The sequence below is a fragment of the Gobio gobio genome, assembly GCF_949357685.1.
Source record: "Gobio gobio genome assembly, chromosome: 14".
In the NCBI taxonomy this organism is placed as follows: Eukaryota; Metazoa; Chordata; class Actinopteri; order Cypriniformes; family Gobionidae; genus Gobio; species Gobio gobio.
In genome coordinates, this window is record NC_137107.1 from 18831925 (window position 1) to 18847175 (window position 15251).

The 15251-nt window shown below is 38.8% G+C and overlaps 1 protein-coding gene across 1 annotated transcript in view; it reads right to left on the bottom strand.

Moving 5' to 3' along the window:
- The window catches only part of map4k6 (mitogen-activated protein kinase kinase kinase kinase 6), a 45088-nt gene that overhangs the window by 28490 nt on the left and 1347 nt on the right, over positions 1-15251 (bottom strand). The window contains exons 2-5 of the mRNA XM_079835377.1: positions 8784-8841; positions 4898-4988; positions 4751-4815; positions 4351-4406 (exon numbers count right to left, since the gene is read on the bottom strand). Coding sequence (XP_079691503.1) covers positions 4351-4406; positions 4751-4815; positions 4898-4988; positions 8784-8841 — 270 coding nt within the window. The remainder of the gene's footprint in view (positions 1-4350; positions 4407-4750; positions 4816-4897; positions 4989-8783; positions 8842-15251) is intronic.

The window sequence follows — 15251 nt, forward strand, 5'->3', positions numbered from 1 at the left end:
AAGGCGAGAGTGAAGCGGGCGGGAAAGGTTCCGGCGAGCTTCTCTCTGCGAGCTCCGGAGTCCGCTGCGAGCGGCGCTTCTTCTTGCGCGGCGTGGCAGGGACTGGAGGGATATCATCTTCGAACAGGACGAGTCGAGCCCGCAGGGTCGACATCGTCAGTTCTTCGCACTCTTGGCATCCGCCAGCGTGGAGTGCGGCGGCGGCGTGATCACGGCCCAGGCAGAGAGCGCAGATCACATGGCGGTCCCCGGAGCTGAGCTGCGCGTGACACGAGCCGCAGGTGGAACGAGACATTTGTATCAACGCTCGGCTCTTTTTGTGAAAAGTGTGACGCAGCGGCGACAACACTTTGAGCGTAAAAGGATATGGGGCTGCCGGATAGCAGAGCAGGCACGGAAGGCTGAAGGTGGCGCGATGCTGCCGGCTTCCTCAGGCGCTGTCCTCTGCTTGCTTGTCTGCGCGGTCACGGCGGCGGGTTCCAGATCCAGCGATGCGAAGGGCTTCGCTGAAGAAAAGAAAATCGAATATGCAGCCCGTGAGCCCTGCTTATATACACGTGGCCACGCCCCACCTGTAGGCAAATGAAGCCAGGTGGGCACGAAGCGCCCTCATTGGTCGCCACGTCACGCGGGCTCACCGATAGGCTGCTGCAGTTGCCAGCAGAGCAGCCAATAGCACGCTGGAATAGCCTGCTATGGTCTGCCAGGCTGCCGCACTGCGTTGACAATGTTACAAAATTAAGGATAATTTTGGGTTTTTCAGAAATCTCGAAGAAAGAATACTTTCCCGTAGCGTAAGGAACTTACGCAATACGAGAGAACCTCTCGTAAGAGAACTGTCGTTGTGCCAGGCGCATGGTCCAAAATGGGTGAACCTAGCCTCTTAATGAGCCATGGGTGTGTTTTGGGGCGTAACATGCAATAAACCAATCAGAGTCTCATCTCCCATTCCCTTTAAAAGCCAGTTGCTCTTGCACTATGGCGGATTTGCTGTTTACATGGCGGAATATGCAAGCGGAAAGACTGAACGCTTCTCCAGAGAGGAAATCCTTTTATTTGTAATATTTGGCGTGTTTGAGTGCTGCTGCACATCCCTGTGTGTAATAAGGAGAGTGTACGCGCAATGTGCACTGCATATTACTAAGCCCTTTAAAAAACAAAAAAACTACTGACTTTAGACCAGGTTTTTGTTGATCAATGGGTGAACAGATGGGCGCGAGCGCATTTGCTATTTAAACAACGTGGCACTGGACGTGAAAATGAAAACTGCGTCGGGCTGAAACTAGCAAAAAACACTTGTGACGCCTGGCATCGCATTGCGCCGGGTGTATGATAGGGCCCTTAGTTTGATACTTTATTTAGATTTCCACCATATATACAGAATACATCATACAATTACAATTGATTGATAACATATATGCACTTATAACCCTTAATATGTATATGACGTCCATGTCTTTTGTTATTACAAAGGCAACAAATAGGCTCTGTCCAATCAACAACCAATGGATAGAACCTTGTCCCCGCCCTACTTTTTTTTTCGAGAATCCGTTTTACGCGGCTATACATCACAATACAAATAAAAGATCTGTCGCTACTTCCGTTACGTCGCAACTTTAATATTTTGTCCGACACAATTAAGAACAATGGCCGGTAAATTAAATCTTTTTTTTTTTCTAAATAAAAAACTTAAACTTAAAGCTAAAATGTATCATTTTAAATTCTTCAAATAATTTAGACATCACAACATAATGTACAGTATGAACATTTTTTATTTTCTAAATATTACATTGAAGAGTTTTGTTGTTAATTATAATAATTTGATAATATTTTATATTATAATGCTATTAAAGATTTACTTTAAGTATATATATATATATATATATATATATATATATATATATATATATATATATATATATATATATATATATATATATATATATATATATATATATATATATATATATATTTCCATTCATATTTAATAATATGTTAATAACACTGGTTGGGCGTATAGCATTCAATGAGCATGCAACCTGTTTAAAAATGTCTCTACATAAATCAAATCATCATTGTTTTTTTATTTATGCAATTGCCATCACTGTTTGAAGTCTTTACCTGTTTCCCTTAAATACTGAAACTAAACACAGCATGTGGAAGTTTCTGTGACTGTACAAAGTGCATGAATATTAAAAGATGGAAGCATTGTTTAGTTTATTGTTTAGATTGATTGTCTGTTGCTAAATAACTCGCCACCAAATTCGAGCACCTTGTTTAAACATTTGTCTCTGCAATTTAGGTTTTGGGTTGCTTTCAAAATTAAAAGTTAAAAGTGTGAAACATTGCTTGATGCAGGGTTAAAAGTAAAAGTGGATTAAAAGAGTTAAGAATAGTGTGAAATGCCTTTAAGTCACAATATGTAATTTTTCTCCGCTAGAGGTCGCTTATTCAAAACAAAGGCATAGCTTGATGACGGCGAGATTTCGCTGAGCTTTTATTATGTCGCAGACGAGCGCTTCTACTTCTTCCGCTCATGCGTATCATATGCATAGCTGTCAACATTGAACATTGAAAATAAGGGAGATTTCCCGGAATCCATCCACAAAATAAGGGATTTTTTTTACATGATTCTTACCCACAAACTTAAAAAAAAAGTCTAAAGAGTTTATAACTACACAAAATATTTTGATTTTGGCCGTCAGCGTCCTGATCCATCATCGCACATCACACTCATCTACTCTACTCTCCTTGAAGTTTACTTCCCGCTACTTTTTCCCTCTTCCTCCCGCCCGCAGCTGCAACTGTCTTCTTCTTCTTCGATAGTAGCCTAAGCCAGTGATTCCCAACCTTTTTTCAGTCATTTTATCATACGTTACGCTAGGGGTATAACGGTACAGATTGCTCACAGTTCGGTTTGTATCACGGTTTTAGGTTCACGGTTTCGGTACTGTTCAGTATTTGCTATGTTTAGGGAAAAAAGGACTACTGTCAAATTAAAATAAAGAAAATAATAAGAACAAATAATTTATATACAGGCAGCAGCACAAATAAATACTATCGAGCAAAGATACTAATAAAATAAACTATGCTTTTCAGGTTTTTCAGGTACGTCTAACATTAGTTTTCAGGTACAGAAATTTATCAAATGTAAAATAGCATTGCATATTTGACTGTATAAATTAAAGATTAATCCTATTAAACTTACAAAAGCTATTCAATCAAGAGCAGTGAGTGATGCCCTTGTCTTTTGTTTGACATTAAACAGACAGCAGTAAAGGCTCCTGCCCCTTTAAGACCTAATGCATGGATATGCGTCGTCTTTACTGGACTGTATAAAGTTTACTTAAGCCATATACAGACTATGTCTTCTAGAATACTCTTCAAGATGGACATGTTGACATACTTTTTGTGTGAGTTTGTCCGTTCAAGAGCAAGACTTGAAAGAGAACTCAATATTTGCGCGCTGAGAGACGTGTGCGCGCTCTCGGATGAGTGCACAGACAAATTTTCTCACAGCGCGCACCACTTCTCATTCGCGTCTTCTGGCACTAAACCAGATAGTTGCGTGTTCTGAGTTAACACAATCAGAACGTAAAAATACGGGATATTTTACGGGGAAATACTAAACCGGGAAGACAACGGGAAAAGAGCTAAAATACGTGAGAAACCCGGAAAAAACGGGAGGGTTGACAGCTATGATCATATGTGAGGTAACGCAGCACTGTTTTATCATATTAGATACATTATTTGAGTGTGTTGAAAGTTATGTTATAATGCTTCTCTGTGCGTTCTCTCAGCGTCTACTATGAGACACTACAGTAAGCTAGATCCATATTAGGCATGGTAAAACATGGTACTCGCGGTACATCAAGAAAACGAGATTTAAACAATGAGACCAGCTGTGTTGAGCCGTATAACAATGAACCGGAAATCGAGGGTAACGCGGGTATGATGTCATTGATAGGCGACGCACAGACACGGTCCGTGTCCTGTTAAAATTGTTTATTTCTCTGGATTTAAATATTCTTGGAAACATTTAGGATTATGTAAGTACACAAGTCAACTAAATATATAACATTGTTCTAGTGGTTTTTGGATATTTGAATCCTAAAATCTTACATATTATGCCTTTAAAGAAAGACACCAAATAAAAAACCTAATTCCAAGACAAAACCTATTACACTGTAAGAAAAAAAGGTACAGTTCTGTCACTGGGGCAGTACCCTAAGGTACAAAATATGTACCTTCAATGCACCAATATGTACCATTTAGGGGTAAGTAAGGTACAAAGATATACCTTTTTACTTTTGTACCTTAGGGTGATGAAAAACTTGAATGCATGCTCACCTGAAGTGTCTCTCTGCTCACATAAGCTATCTGTCTCTCTTTCAGAGGACCAGTGACTGCAGAAACACAAAGACCTTATTCAGACTGACAAATTACCATATGAGCATTAATCCTCTTTCAGGCTATATAAATAACAACAGAAACTCTTGTAAACCACATGACCCTTCAGAAAAATACAGAAACAACATATAGCAAGGCTTGGTTTTGAAACCATTAAACATCACCACTTCAGCTTTTTAATCCAATCAATCATTAACGAATAAAAAAGATGGATTAATCGATTAACTATCAAACCATTTGCAGTGCTAATAATGTCCAAGAATATCTATAAACAGTAATTGGAATTATATGCGTTCATGTATCACATTAGTTATTACATATGTCAATCTTTGAATTGTACCATGGTAAATGTCCTGCAATGATCCTCCTCCACAGAACTCCATGCAGATCCATAACTTGTTATTTCTGTGGAATATGAAGAAGTTCTCATTGTTAGTTTTACTTCAGTTTTCTGCTAACTGCAGTATTAGTTTCCTGCGGCACTAACCTGAGGTAGCTGCCGAAATATGCGACAATGTTTTTGTGAGTGCAATCCTTCATCATGGTTATCTCATGTTGAATGCTTGAAATATCATCACCTGACAGAAAAAGAATCAGAGGACTTTTCTGTAATCTTGTTTGATTCTGCTTTGCTATCATGTTTTCAACATTCTTTCTCAAAAAAACAAAGCAAAACAAAACAAAAACAGCAGGATTTACCAGGATTATAAGATTGATCTGAAATTCAGATGCTGCAGCGAATAATTCAGTTCAAACTGAATTTACAACCATAAAACATGGATTTCTAAAGATATATATAGTAAAGGTTCAGCTGCTCTTTTTATTTATATTCAGTTTTAAATTCTAAATATGTGTCTGTGTTAGACGGATATCTTTGGAAGCTTAAAACAAAAAACAACAAAGAATTCATGTAATATATAATGTTGAGATAATCAGTTGTGGATAATAATTGTAGCAGTGAACAGATGTCTGAGATGTTTACTTGACTTAAAGGGTTAGTTCACCCAAAAATGAAAATTCTGTTATTAATTACTCACCCTCATGTCGTTCCAAATCCATAAGACTTTCCTTAATCTTCGGAACACAAATGAAGCTCCTTTTGATGAAATCTGAGAGCTTTCTGTCCCTCCATTGACAGCTACGCAACTACCACTTTCAAGCCCCAGAGAGGTATAAAACTGAGGTTAAAACACTGGAGTCACATGGATTACTTTTATGATGTCTTTACTCTTTACTACCTTTCTGGGACTCCAGTGGTTTAACCTCAGTTTTATACCTCTCTGTGGCTTGAAAGTGGTGGTTGCGTAGCTGTCAATGGTGGGACAGAAAGCTCTCAGATTTCATTACAAAGATCTTAATTTTTTCCAAAGATGAAGGAAAGTCTTATGGATTTGGAACAACATGAGGGTGAGTAATTAATGACAGAATTTTCATTTTTAGGTGAACTATACCTTTAATTGACCTGTTGTTAAGCCCCGCCCCTTTCGTAGCTTTAGAGGCCCTATTTTAAAAATCTAAGCGCATGGTCCAAAGCACACAGAGCAGGTGCAATTAGGGCGTGTCTGAATCCACTTCTTCTATTTTAACAATGGAAAAAACAAGCTCATGATGGGTCATCATGGGTGTGTATTGGGTGTAACGTGCAATAAACCAATCAGAGTCTTATCTCCCATTCCCTTTAAAAGCCAGTTGCGCTTGCACCTTGGCCGAATCACTATTTACATGGCGGAATTTGCGCGTGGAAAGACTGAATGCTTTTCCAGAGAGGAATCCTTTTATTTTTAATATTTAAAAAGGATTGTGTGCTGCTGCGTACCCTGTGTGTGTAATAAGCAGAGCGTATGCGCATTGTGCACCCGCCTATAGGTGCATATTACTAATATGCCCTAATGCGCCCTTTAAATAACATTGCATTTAAACAATGTGGCGCAGGACGTGAAAATAAAAAAAGGCGTCATGCTGAAACTAGCAAAAAACACGTTGTCATATGATCGGGTCATAACCATGTTGTCATAACTTATTAATCATAGAATTTTTTTTACAGTGTACGCCGGAGCCCCTAAAGGGACATGGTGAAGAAAAAAAAGATATGAGATGGAAGGAAAAATATTTGGCTATGCTTTTGCCTTCTTTTATAAATGTTTTGCGTTCCCCCGAGAAACTTTAGCCTGGTCCTACCAGACTCTCGTACATTTCATTTGTACAGAGAATCTGGCCACTCTCCATTGACAAGCGTTAACTTCCTTTAAGGCGGGTACTCTGTTGAAGTTATTAAACTATTGGATCTGCCCAGAGCCACTCTGTATCTGCCATAACCAATTGCTAACTTTTGGTCGTGACGTATGTCATCTCAAACTAGCGCATGACATCAACGTCATCGTTCTTAGCCACTCCCTCTGTTCGCTGATTGGACCGGTTAAAATTTGACCGGAGAAAACCAGAGAATATACCGAAATCCTAGACGGAGTACTGAAGGAAAATGAAAATTGAGCGGAAGTACTTAAGAGAGTGGAGCCAGGCTAGAGAAACTTTGCGTTTGTTCGAAAAACCTATTAATCTTGCGAGCGAACGCAAAGTTTCTCGGGTGAACACAAAACATTTATAAGAGAATGCAAAGTTTCTCGGGGGAACGCAAAACATTTATAAGAGAACGCAAAGTTTATCGGGGGAACGCAAAACATTTATAAGAAAACGCAAAGTTTCTCTGGGAAACACGAAACATCTATAAGAGAACGCAAAGTTTCTCTGGGAAACGCAAAACATTTATAAGAGAACGCAAAGTTTCTCTGGGAAACGCAAAACATTTATAAGAGAACGCAAAGTTTCTCGGGGGAACACAAAACATTTATAAGAGAATGCAAAGTTTCTCGGGGGAACGCAAAACATTTATAAGAGAATGCAAAGTTTCTCGGGGGAACGCAAAACATTTATAAGAGAATGCAAAGTTTCTCTGGGAAACGCAAAACATTTATAAGAGAACGCAAAGTTTCTCTGGGAAACGCAAAACATTTATAAGAGAATGCAAAGTTTCTTGGGGGAACGCAAAACATTTATAAGAGAATGCAAAGTTTCTCGGGGGAACGCAAAACATTTATAAGAGAATGCAAAGTTTCTCGGGGGAACACAAAACATTTATAAGAGAATGCAAAGTTTCTCGGGGGAACGCAAAACATTTATAAGAGAACGCAAAGTTTCTCTGGGAAACGCAAAACATTTATAAGAGAATGCAAAGTTTCTTGGGGGAACGCAAAACATTTATAAGAGAACGCAAAGTTTCTCTGGGAAACGCAAAACATTTATAAGAGAATGCAAAGTTTCTTGGGGGAACGCAAAACATTTATAAGAGAACGCAAAGTTTCTCGGGGAAACACGAAACATCTATAAGAGAACGCAAAGTTTCTCTGGGAAACGTAAAACTTTTATAAGAGAACGCAAAGTTTCTCTGGGAAACGCAAAACATTTATAAGAGAATGCAAAGTTTCTCTGCTAAACACGAAACATCTATAAGAGAACGCAAAGTTTCTCTGGGAAACGCAAAACATTTATAAGAGAACGCAAAGTTTCTCGGGGGAACGCAAAACATTTATGAGAGAACGCAAAGTTTCTCTGGGAAACGCAAAACATTTATAAGAGAACACAAAGTTTCTCGGGGGAACGCAAAACATTTATGAGAGAACGCAAAGTTTCTCAGGGGAACGCAAAACATTTATAAGAGAACGCAAAGTTTCTCAGGGGAATGCAAAACATTTATAAGAGAACGCAAAGTTTCTCGGGGGAACGCAAAACATTTATAAGAGAACGCAAAGTTTCTCTGGGAAACGCAAAACATTTATAAGAGAACGCAAAGTTTTTCAGGGGAATGCAAACATTTTGCGAGCAAACGCAGAGTTTCTAGGAGGAACGCAAAAGCATTGACTTATTATTTTTCACCACCATGTACCCTTAGGGGCTCCGTAGATTACTTTTACTATCTATTGTTTGGGTGAACTATCTCCTTAAAATGTCAAGGGGTACTTGAAGTAAATATTTTAGGTCAGAGGAGTACGGCTGACAAAAACGTTCTGGAATGTATAGTGTTGTACCTGCTGTAGTGTATAGTTTAAAACTATTTAAACATACAGAAATGTATAGACTTACATTAGAGAGAAAAAAGCAACGGAAATAATGAGTTTAAAGAAGGCTTTAGCAAAAGGTCATTTTACTAAAATGTTGACTAAATATTGCCTAGAAAGTAAATAATTTCACAACTGTTTCTACATTTGTTTACATAATATCACCCACATCTACAAAAAAAGGCCAAGTAACAGTATGCATCACTATTTCAGTACAATGCCAATGAGATTTCATTTAAAAAAAAATTGCTTATGACCTACCAGGGTCCAGTTTGACCACTTTAATAGCTGAGATGACTGAAGTCTTAATGCTACGGGCCTATAGGGACAGAGAAAACAAAGTTGGTGCTTTATGCAGATGATTTTAATGTCATTGTGCTTCAACAAATAAGCAATGCATGTTGACATCAAACCTTTGCATCAGTCACTTAAAGACAAATTTCCTCCTGGTTCTTTTGAAAGGGTGCTTGTGTCAAGCCACCACAACAACTGTTGTGTCACGTCACTTTCAAGTTCCTAGTGTTTTTGTGGTTGTAATGGATCATAAAAAGTCAGTGCACAAAGAGCCACAAGTATTTTGATACATCTAAATACTACCTCTTTGACGTTTGACTGGGTTTCAGTTTCAGTTCTTTTAAAGGCCTTACAATATTTGAACAATGAAATAAATGTGATTGTCTCATTCACTACATCACAAGGACATTTCCCTGGAAGGGTTAGTTCACCCAAAAATGAAAAATTCTGTCATCATTTACTCACCCTCTAGTTGTTCCAAACCTGTATGAATGTCTTTCTTCTGCTGAACACAAAAGAAATTATTTTGTAGAATGTTGGTCATCAAACAGTTGACGGTAGCCATTGAAAAATACTACGGAAGCAGGCCCGGTTCCAGAATCAAATCACTGAGGGTGCTTCTGAAATTACCCAGGGTGCTCTAGTGAAGTGCAGGCTAAGCAACGGCTCCACCATAGCAGTGTACAGTGAGAAAAAGTCATCACTTTTACCAATAATTGGAATTTCAAAAATATTTTGCTACAAATGTTTGTCTATTATTCTGCCTTTGCTTTAATGCGTTATTTAATGCGATTTTTTTAGGCCATTACATTGTTTGGAGCATAAAAAACAAATGGATATTTAAAAAAAAAAAGAAAAAGATCCTGTTATATGCTATATCCTCTGCTCTGTAGAGGACACCAGAACTATTAAAAGACATGAAGAGACAAAAACAACAGGATTTTTTTTTCATTCACCAATCAATTTTTATGTTTCAAGCTTTTCTTTTAATCCAAACAATGTATAAAGATGACTGTTAACGTTCTTAATGTTATTAAAGGAACACGCCAACTTTTTGGGACTTTATCTTATTCCCCATATCCCCCAGAGTTAGATAAGTCCATATATACCATTCTCATCTCCGTGCGTGCCATAACTCTGTCTGATGCACCCACCACTAGCCTAGCTTAGCACAAAGACCAGAGGTAAATGGCTCCAGCTAGCCTACTGCTCAATAATTGTCAAAATAACGCCAACATTTTCCTATTTACATGTTGTGATGTGTATAGTTACATTGTGTACTAAGACCGACGGAAAACTAAAAGTTGTGATTTTCTAGACCTATATGACTAGGAACTATACTCTCATTCCTGCGTAATGATCAAGGAATTTTACTGCCGTACCATGAGTACAGCGGCGCAATGATATTATGCAGCACCTGAAAATAAGCTAACTTCCATCAACATAACAAACGTGTAACAGACTTCATTGTGATTTATCTTATAATTAGTTTTTTTGTGTACATTTTTGACATTTCTGTGTGTTTAAATAGGTTTAAGGTCTTCATTATCTGTCTTAATAAGTAGGGACTTTAATTTTGACGGATGTTGTAGTTTACGGAAAGATAGTGAGAGCTCGCGGTTCATCGGAGTGGTTGGGCAGATTTAAAGTTTGCAGTTTGTTAAGCACCCCCCCGAAAAGGCATAAGGTGTGTATGTTCTTGTTTACTGTCATCTGTAATGAGTATTTTTGTGTATTTCGCTGTATGTTAATGATAATGCTATGAAGAGAGAGAGTTTGTGTACGAGGTGTTAATGCGCACTTCTTTGCTTTATTTGTTCAGCTCTTACAGTGATTTTTTGGAGATCAAACGGTTTCAATAAACTCCATGAGTTTCATCAGTAAAGTCTGGCCATCATTCGGACAGGGTCCGCTACACAACGTGACAATCTGCTTGCACAAAGAGCGCTGGGGACTATTATCAGGTGCTGCATAATATCATTGCGCCACTGTACTCATGGTACGGCTCAAAGTTCCTTGACCATTACACAGGAATGAGAGTATCGTCCCTAGCCATATCAGTCTAGAAAATCACAATTTTTAAAGGTCCCATGGCATGAAATTTTCATTTTATGAGGTTTTTCAACATTAATATGAGTTCCCCTAGCCTGAATATTGTCCCCAAGTGGATAGAAATGTTGATCGGTGTAAACCCGAGTTCTGGCTGTCTTTCTCTGCCTTTGAGAAAATGACAGGCCAGACGAGCCAATCCTGAAGTCTCCTGGTTTGACGTCCAAGCAGGAACAGTTAACTCCCTTTCCTCCGCCCAGAGAATCTGGCACGCCCATGCAAACGCTCAGAGATCATGGCTTGTGAACGAGTGAACGCTGGCAGTTTCTCAGTGTTTGGATGTACAAATGAAAACAGAAGTCTTTTTTTAGTTCCTTCTGATCTGTGATCAGTGATTTCTTATGTGTAGCTAATTATTTATTATTCGTGCACACGCTGCGGCTTCTCTCTCTCCCGACAGAGCGGTGTTTTCGTGTTTTCTATCTTGTGAGTCAGTGTTTTTGTACGTCCTCGTCGCGTCTATCTGTTCTACAATGTGCATACAGTCGTTTCTGCTCAACATCAGCAGAGTAACATCTTTAGAGATAAACCTTACACACGCCGAGGCTCGGGCTGCACTGGCTGGTTGGCCTCCAACATCACCGACCCCCAGTACTGCATCTGGCCCACAGCGGAGGCGCCAAACGCGGCGCAAGATTAAGCAGAAGGGGGGTAAGCGTGAGGGTATCCGGCTAGGCTAGCCAGCTATTCCCACAATAAACTGGATTACATTCGATTACTGCCCTGTTGTGTCTTTGTTTGCGCTGTGTACTCAATGCGCGTCACTGACGCTTTACATATGATAGGAACATATCTAAAAATAATGGTATTATCAACACTTACTCATAACTCATAAGTTCATCTCGACAGCTGTAATGGTACATTACATGTGTTACAAAGTTGGTAATAATGATGAAGACGGACTCGGTGTGACTGGGACTCGTGTTTATTCAGAACTCTCAAATACAAACACAATAAACTCGCGCTGACTGACAGCGCTCTCATAACTCAGTAGTTACTATAAATAACTTTGTTAGCGATCGCTGAGCTCAGTCTCTGGTACATTAGTGATGTCCGGTTTGCGAACAATCTTTCTTTTGAACCGGTTCTTTTTAGTGAACCGAATCAGTTCACCAAATCGGACTGAATCGTTCTAAACGGTTCGCGTCTCCAGTCAGCGCTGATCCATAATTTACTAAAGTTACTAACTTTCTGACATGAGTGACAGTCCCTCCGACTAGAAATAGACTAATAACCTGAAGTATATGCTGTAACTAAAACAGTTCACTGAACTGAGACTGACAGAACCCATGTGAAGTGAACTCAGGTCCATCCGTCTCTCTGGCAGCAGCTCGTGCCTCGTAGACCTCGTTAAACCACGCCCCCTCCGCTCATATCAAATGCAAAGATGACAGCCAATCACAACAGTGGGCGTTTTTACTGAAGTCTCACAGCAGACACGCCTCTTGTAACAGGGCCTTCAGCCACAGGGCAAACAGCAGTATAGAAAAAATGCCTTTTATTTCTAAATTATGACATTTTATGATGTAAAAATCATACTAACAATATAAGTACACCTCAGGAAACATTATAAAATAATAGAAAAATGCCATGCCATGGGACCTTTAATTTTCCGTCGGTCTTAGTACACAATGTAACTATACACATCACAACATGTAAATAGGAAAATGTTGGCGTTATTTTGTCACTTATTGAGCAGTAGGCTAGCTGGAGCCATTTACCTCCAGTCTTTGTGCTAAGCTAGGCTAGCGGTGGGTGCGTCAGACAGAGTTATGGCACGCACGGAGATGAGAATGGTATGTATGGACTTATCTAACTCTGGGGGATACGGTGAATAAGCTAAAGTCCCAAAAAGTTGGCGTGTTCCTTTAAAGATAACAGAATAATTTGATATAAAATTTTACTTTATGCAATATGTGTGTAAACATGGCCATAAATGTCATTCCTATTCTATACAATGCATTTATACACTGTATCTAATTTGCATATGAATGAGTTTTGGGACAATATGTCATGTAAAAAGACGTGTTATAATATTATCATCAAAATGTCTCATATTTCATAAGAATTTCCAGACTTAAAACTGTATGTTGTCAGAGATATTTGCTAAATAATGTCCTCTACAGAGGCAAAACCTCTATTCTAGGTCAGGAGGAAATTTCTGTCTCGTGCAGAGTGGCATTTATATTTAGATGTCACTTCTGAATCTTTGCAGTATGCAATTGGACGTTGGTCCTCTTAGCAACAATAGTTTTATTCAATGAATGACTGTAGCCTCGAAAGTGAGCCAAGATCGCTGTACGATCAATAAAATGCTGTTGCTTTGTCAGTTCATCGCGATCTCAAAAAGTTCTGTTATAAAAATATCAACAATAAATCTCTTACTTACATCGTGTCTTGACTTTGTTTGTTAAACTGATAACTCTCCTACCTCACATCTTCCTTCACTTTGTTATTTGCACTACCGACTGTTTATCACAGTAACAACTGTTTACATATGCATCTTGCACTGCCATATCTTAACTGGATTATGCTCATTTGCACTGCCGACTGTATTTATAGTACCAATGTTTACATTTGCATTTTTGCACTGTACTTCTAAATGTAATATGCAACCACTTTCCACTGCACTTTACACTTTTTTTTTCCGGATAGCTCTGTCCATAATTTATTGCACTACCCTAATCCACTGCTATTCCTCATATTAGCCTAACATATTATTGTATACCTCTATCTGTAAAATTCTGTTTATAGTAATAGCCATCTGTATATTGTATTCATAGTACATATTCACCTGTAAATTCTGTTTATAGTAATAGCCATCTGTATATTTATTCACTGTACATATTCACCTGTAAATTCAGTTCTGTTTATAGTAATAACGTCTCTCTATTTATACATATTTATACATATTCAGTACATATCCATGTCCTGCACTTACGCATCCATTGTATATCCTGCACTTGCTGCTATTGCACTTCTGGTTAGACCTAAACTGCATTTCGTTGCCTTGTACTTGTACTTGTGTAATGACAATAAAGTTGAATCTAATCTAATCTAATCTAATCTAATCTAATGAGAGGTTTCACGAGCCTGCATTAACTCAGCACTGAATAAAAAGCGGTGAGATTCTGACTAACTGACTAACACCTCTGATCACGTTCAAGAGATCAACTGTGATTGGCTACACAAATGGACACAAATGTGCAAATCTGCCAAATCTGTTTCGCCAGTATATTATTACAGTATCAACTGAGGGTGCTTTTGCTTGTGTTTGAGGGTGCTTAGCAGAAAACCGTAGAACCGGGCCTGTATGGAAGTCAATGGGGTTCATCAACTGTCTGGTTACTGACATTCTTCAAAACATCTTCTTTTTTTCAGCAGAAGAGAGAAACTCATACAGGTTTGCAACAACATGAGGGTGACTAAATGATGACAGAACTGTCATTTTTGGGTGAACTATCCCTTTAAAAAATGCGACAACGGCAAGTCAAAACATCTGCCAGCACTGAAAATCATCATTACGTTTTGTAAGGCACAGTTTGTGCCAGTGTGGTCTACGCAAGACAGAAAAATGAAGCTGCCTGCCTGTAACCACGGTAACCAGCAGCCAATAGTGGATCTGCAGACACTGGAAAGGTGAAGTAGAGATGAAAAAAAAAGTAGCAGTGCTCATTTCCTGTTTTCTTTCCTGCTCAACTAAATCACATCCTGTAATGTGACTTTCTCCGTTATCAAGGCCATGATTCATGTTTGTTCAGGCAGAGCGATATAAATGGACAATCCACCCAAAATTGGGGCACAATGTCACTGAACATTTCAGCATGGCAAAATGTGCGTACAGAGTTTGCACATGTTTTACTATTTGCTTCCTCATATGCAAAAAGAACATGTTTTTTTTACGCCCTGTTATTTCTGTTGCACGCTGTGCCACCCTTAACCCGTTCAATTCATAGAAAGGAAAACATTCAGTTTTAAGGGAATATTCAAGTTCAGTATGGTGGTTTCTCTGTCACGGGGAGGCGATCCACAGCGCATGCAGAATTGCATTTTTTTTTTATGGTGTTAAACATGCCAGAGCCACATGGGCGTGAACATCAAAGTCATTGGGGTGTGAAAATGAGTAACAAGGTCAGACTGTTAGTACACACATCATTCATACTGTGAAACTGTTAGTTAATAGTTCCTTCAACACGTTAAAGGGATAGTTCACCCAAAAAATGAAAATTGTCATCATTTACTACTAACCTTCAAGTTGTTCCAAACTTTCTTTCTTTCTACTGCTGAACACAAAAGAAGATGTTTCAAAGAATATGGGTAACCAAA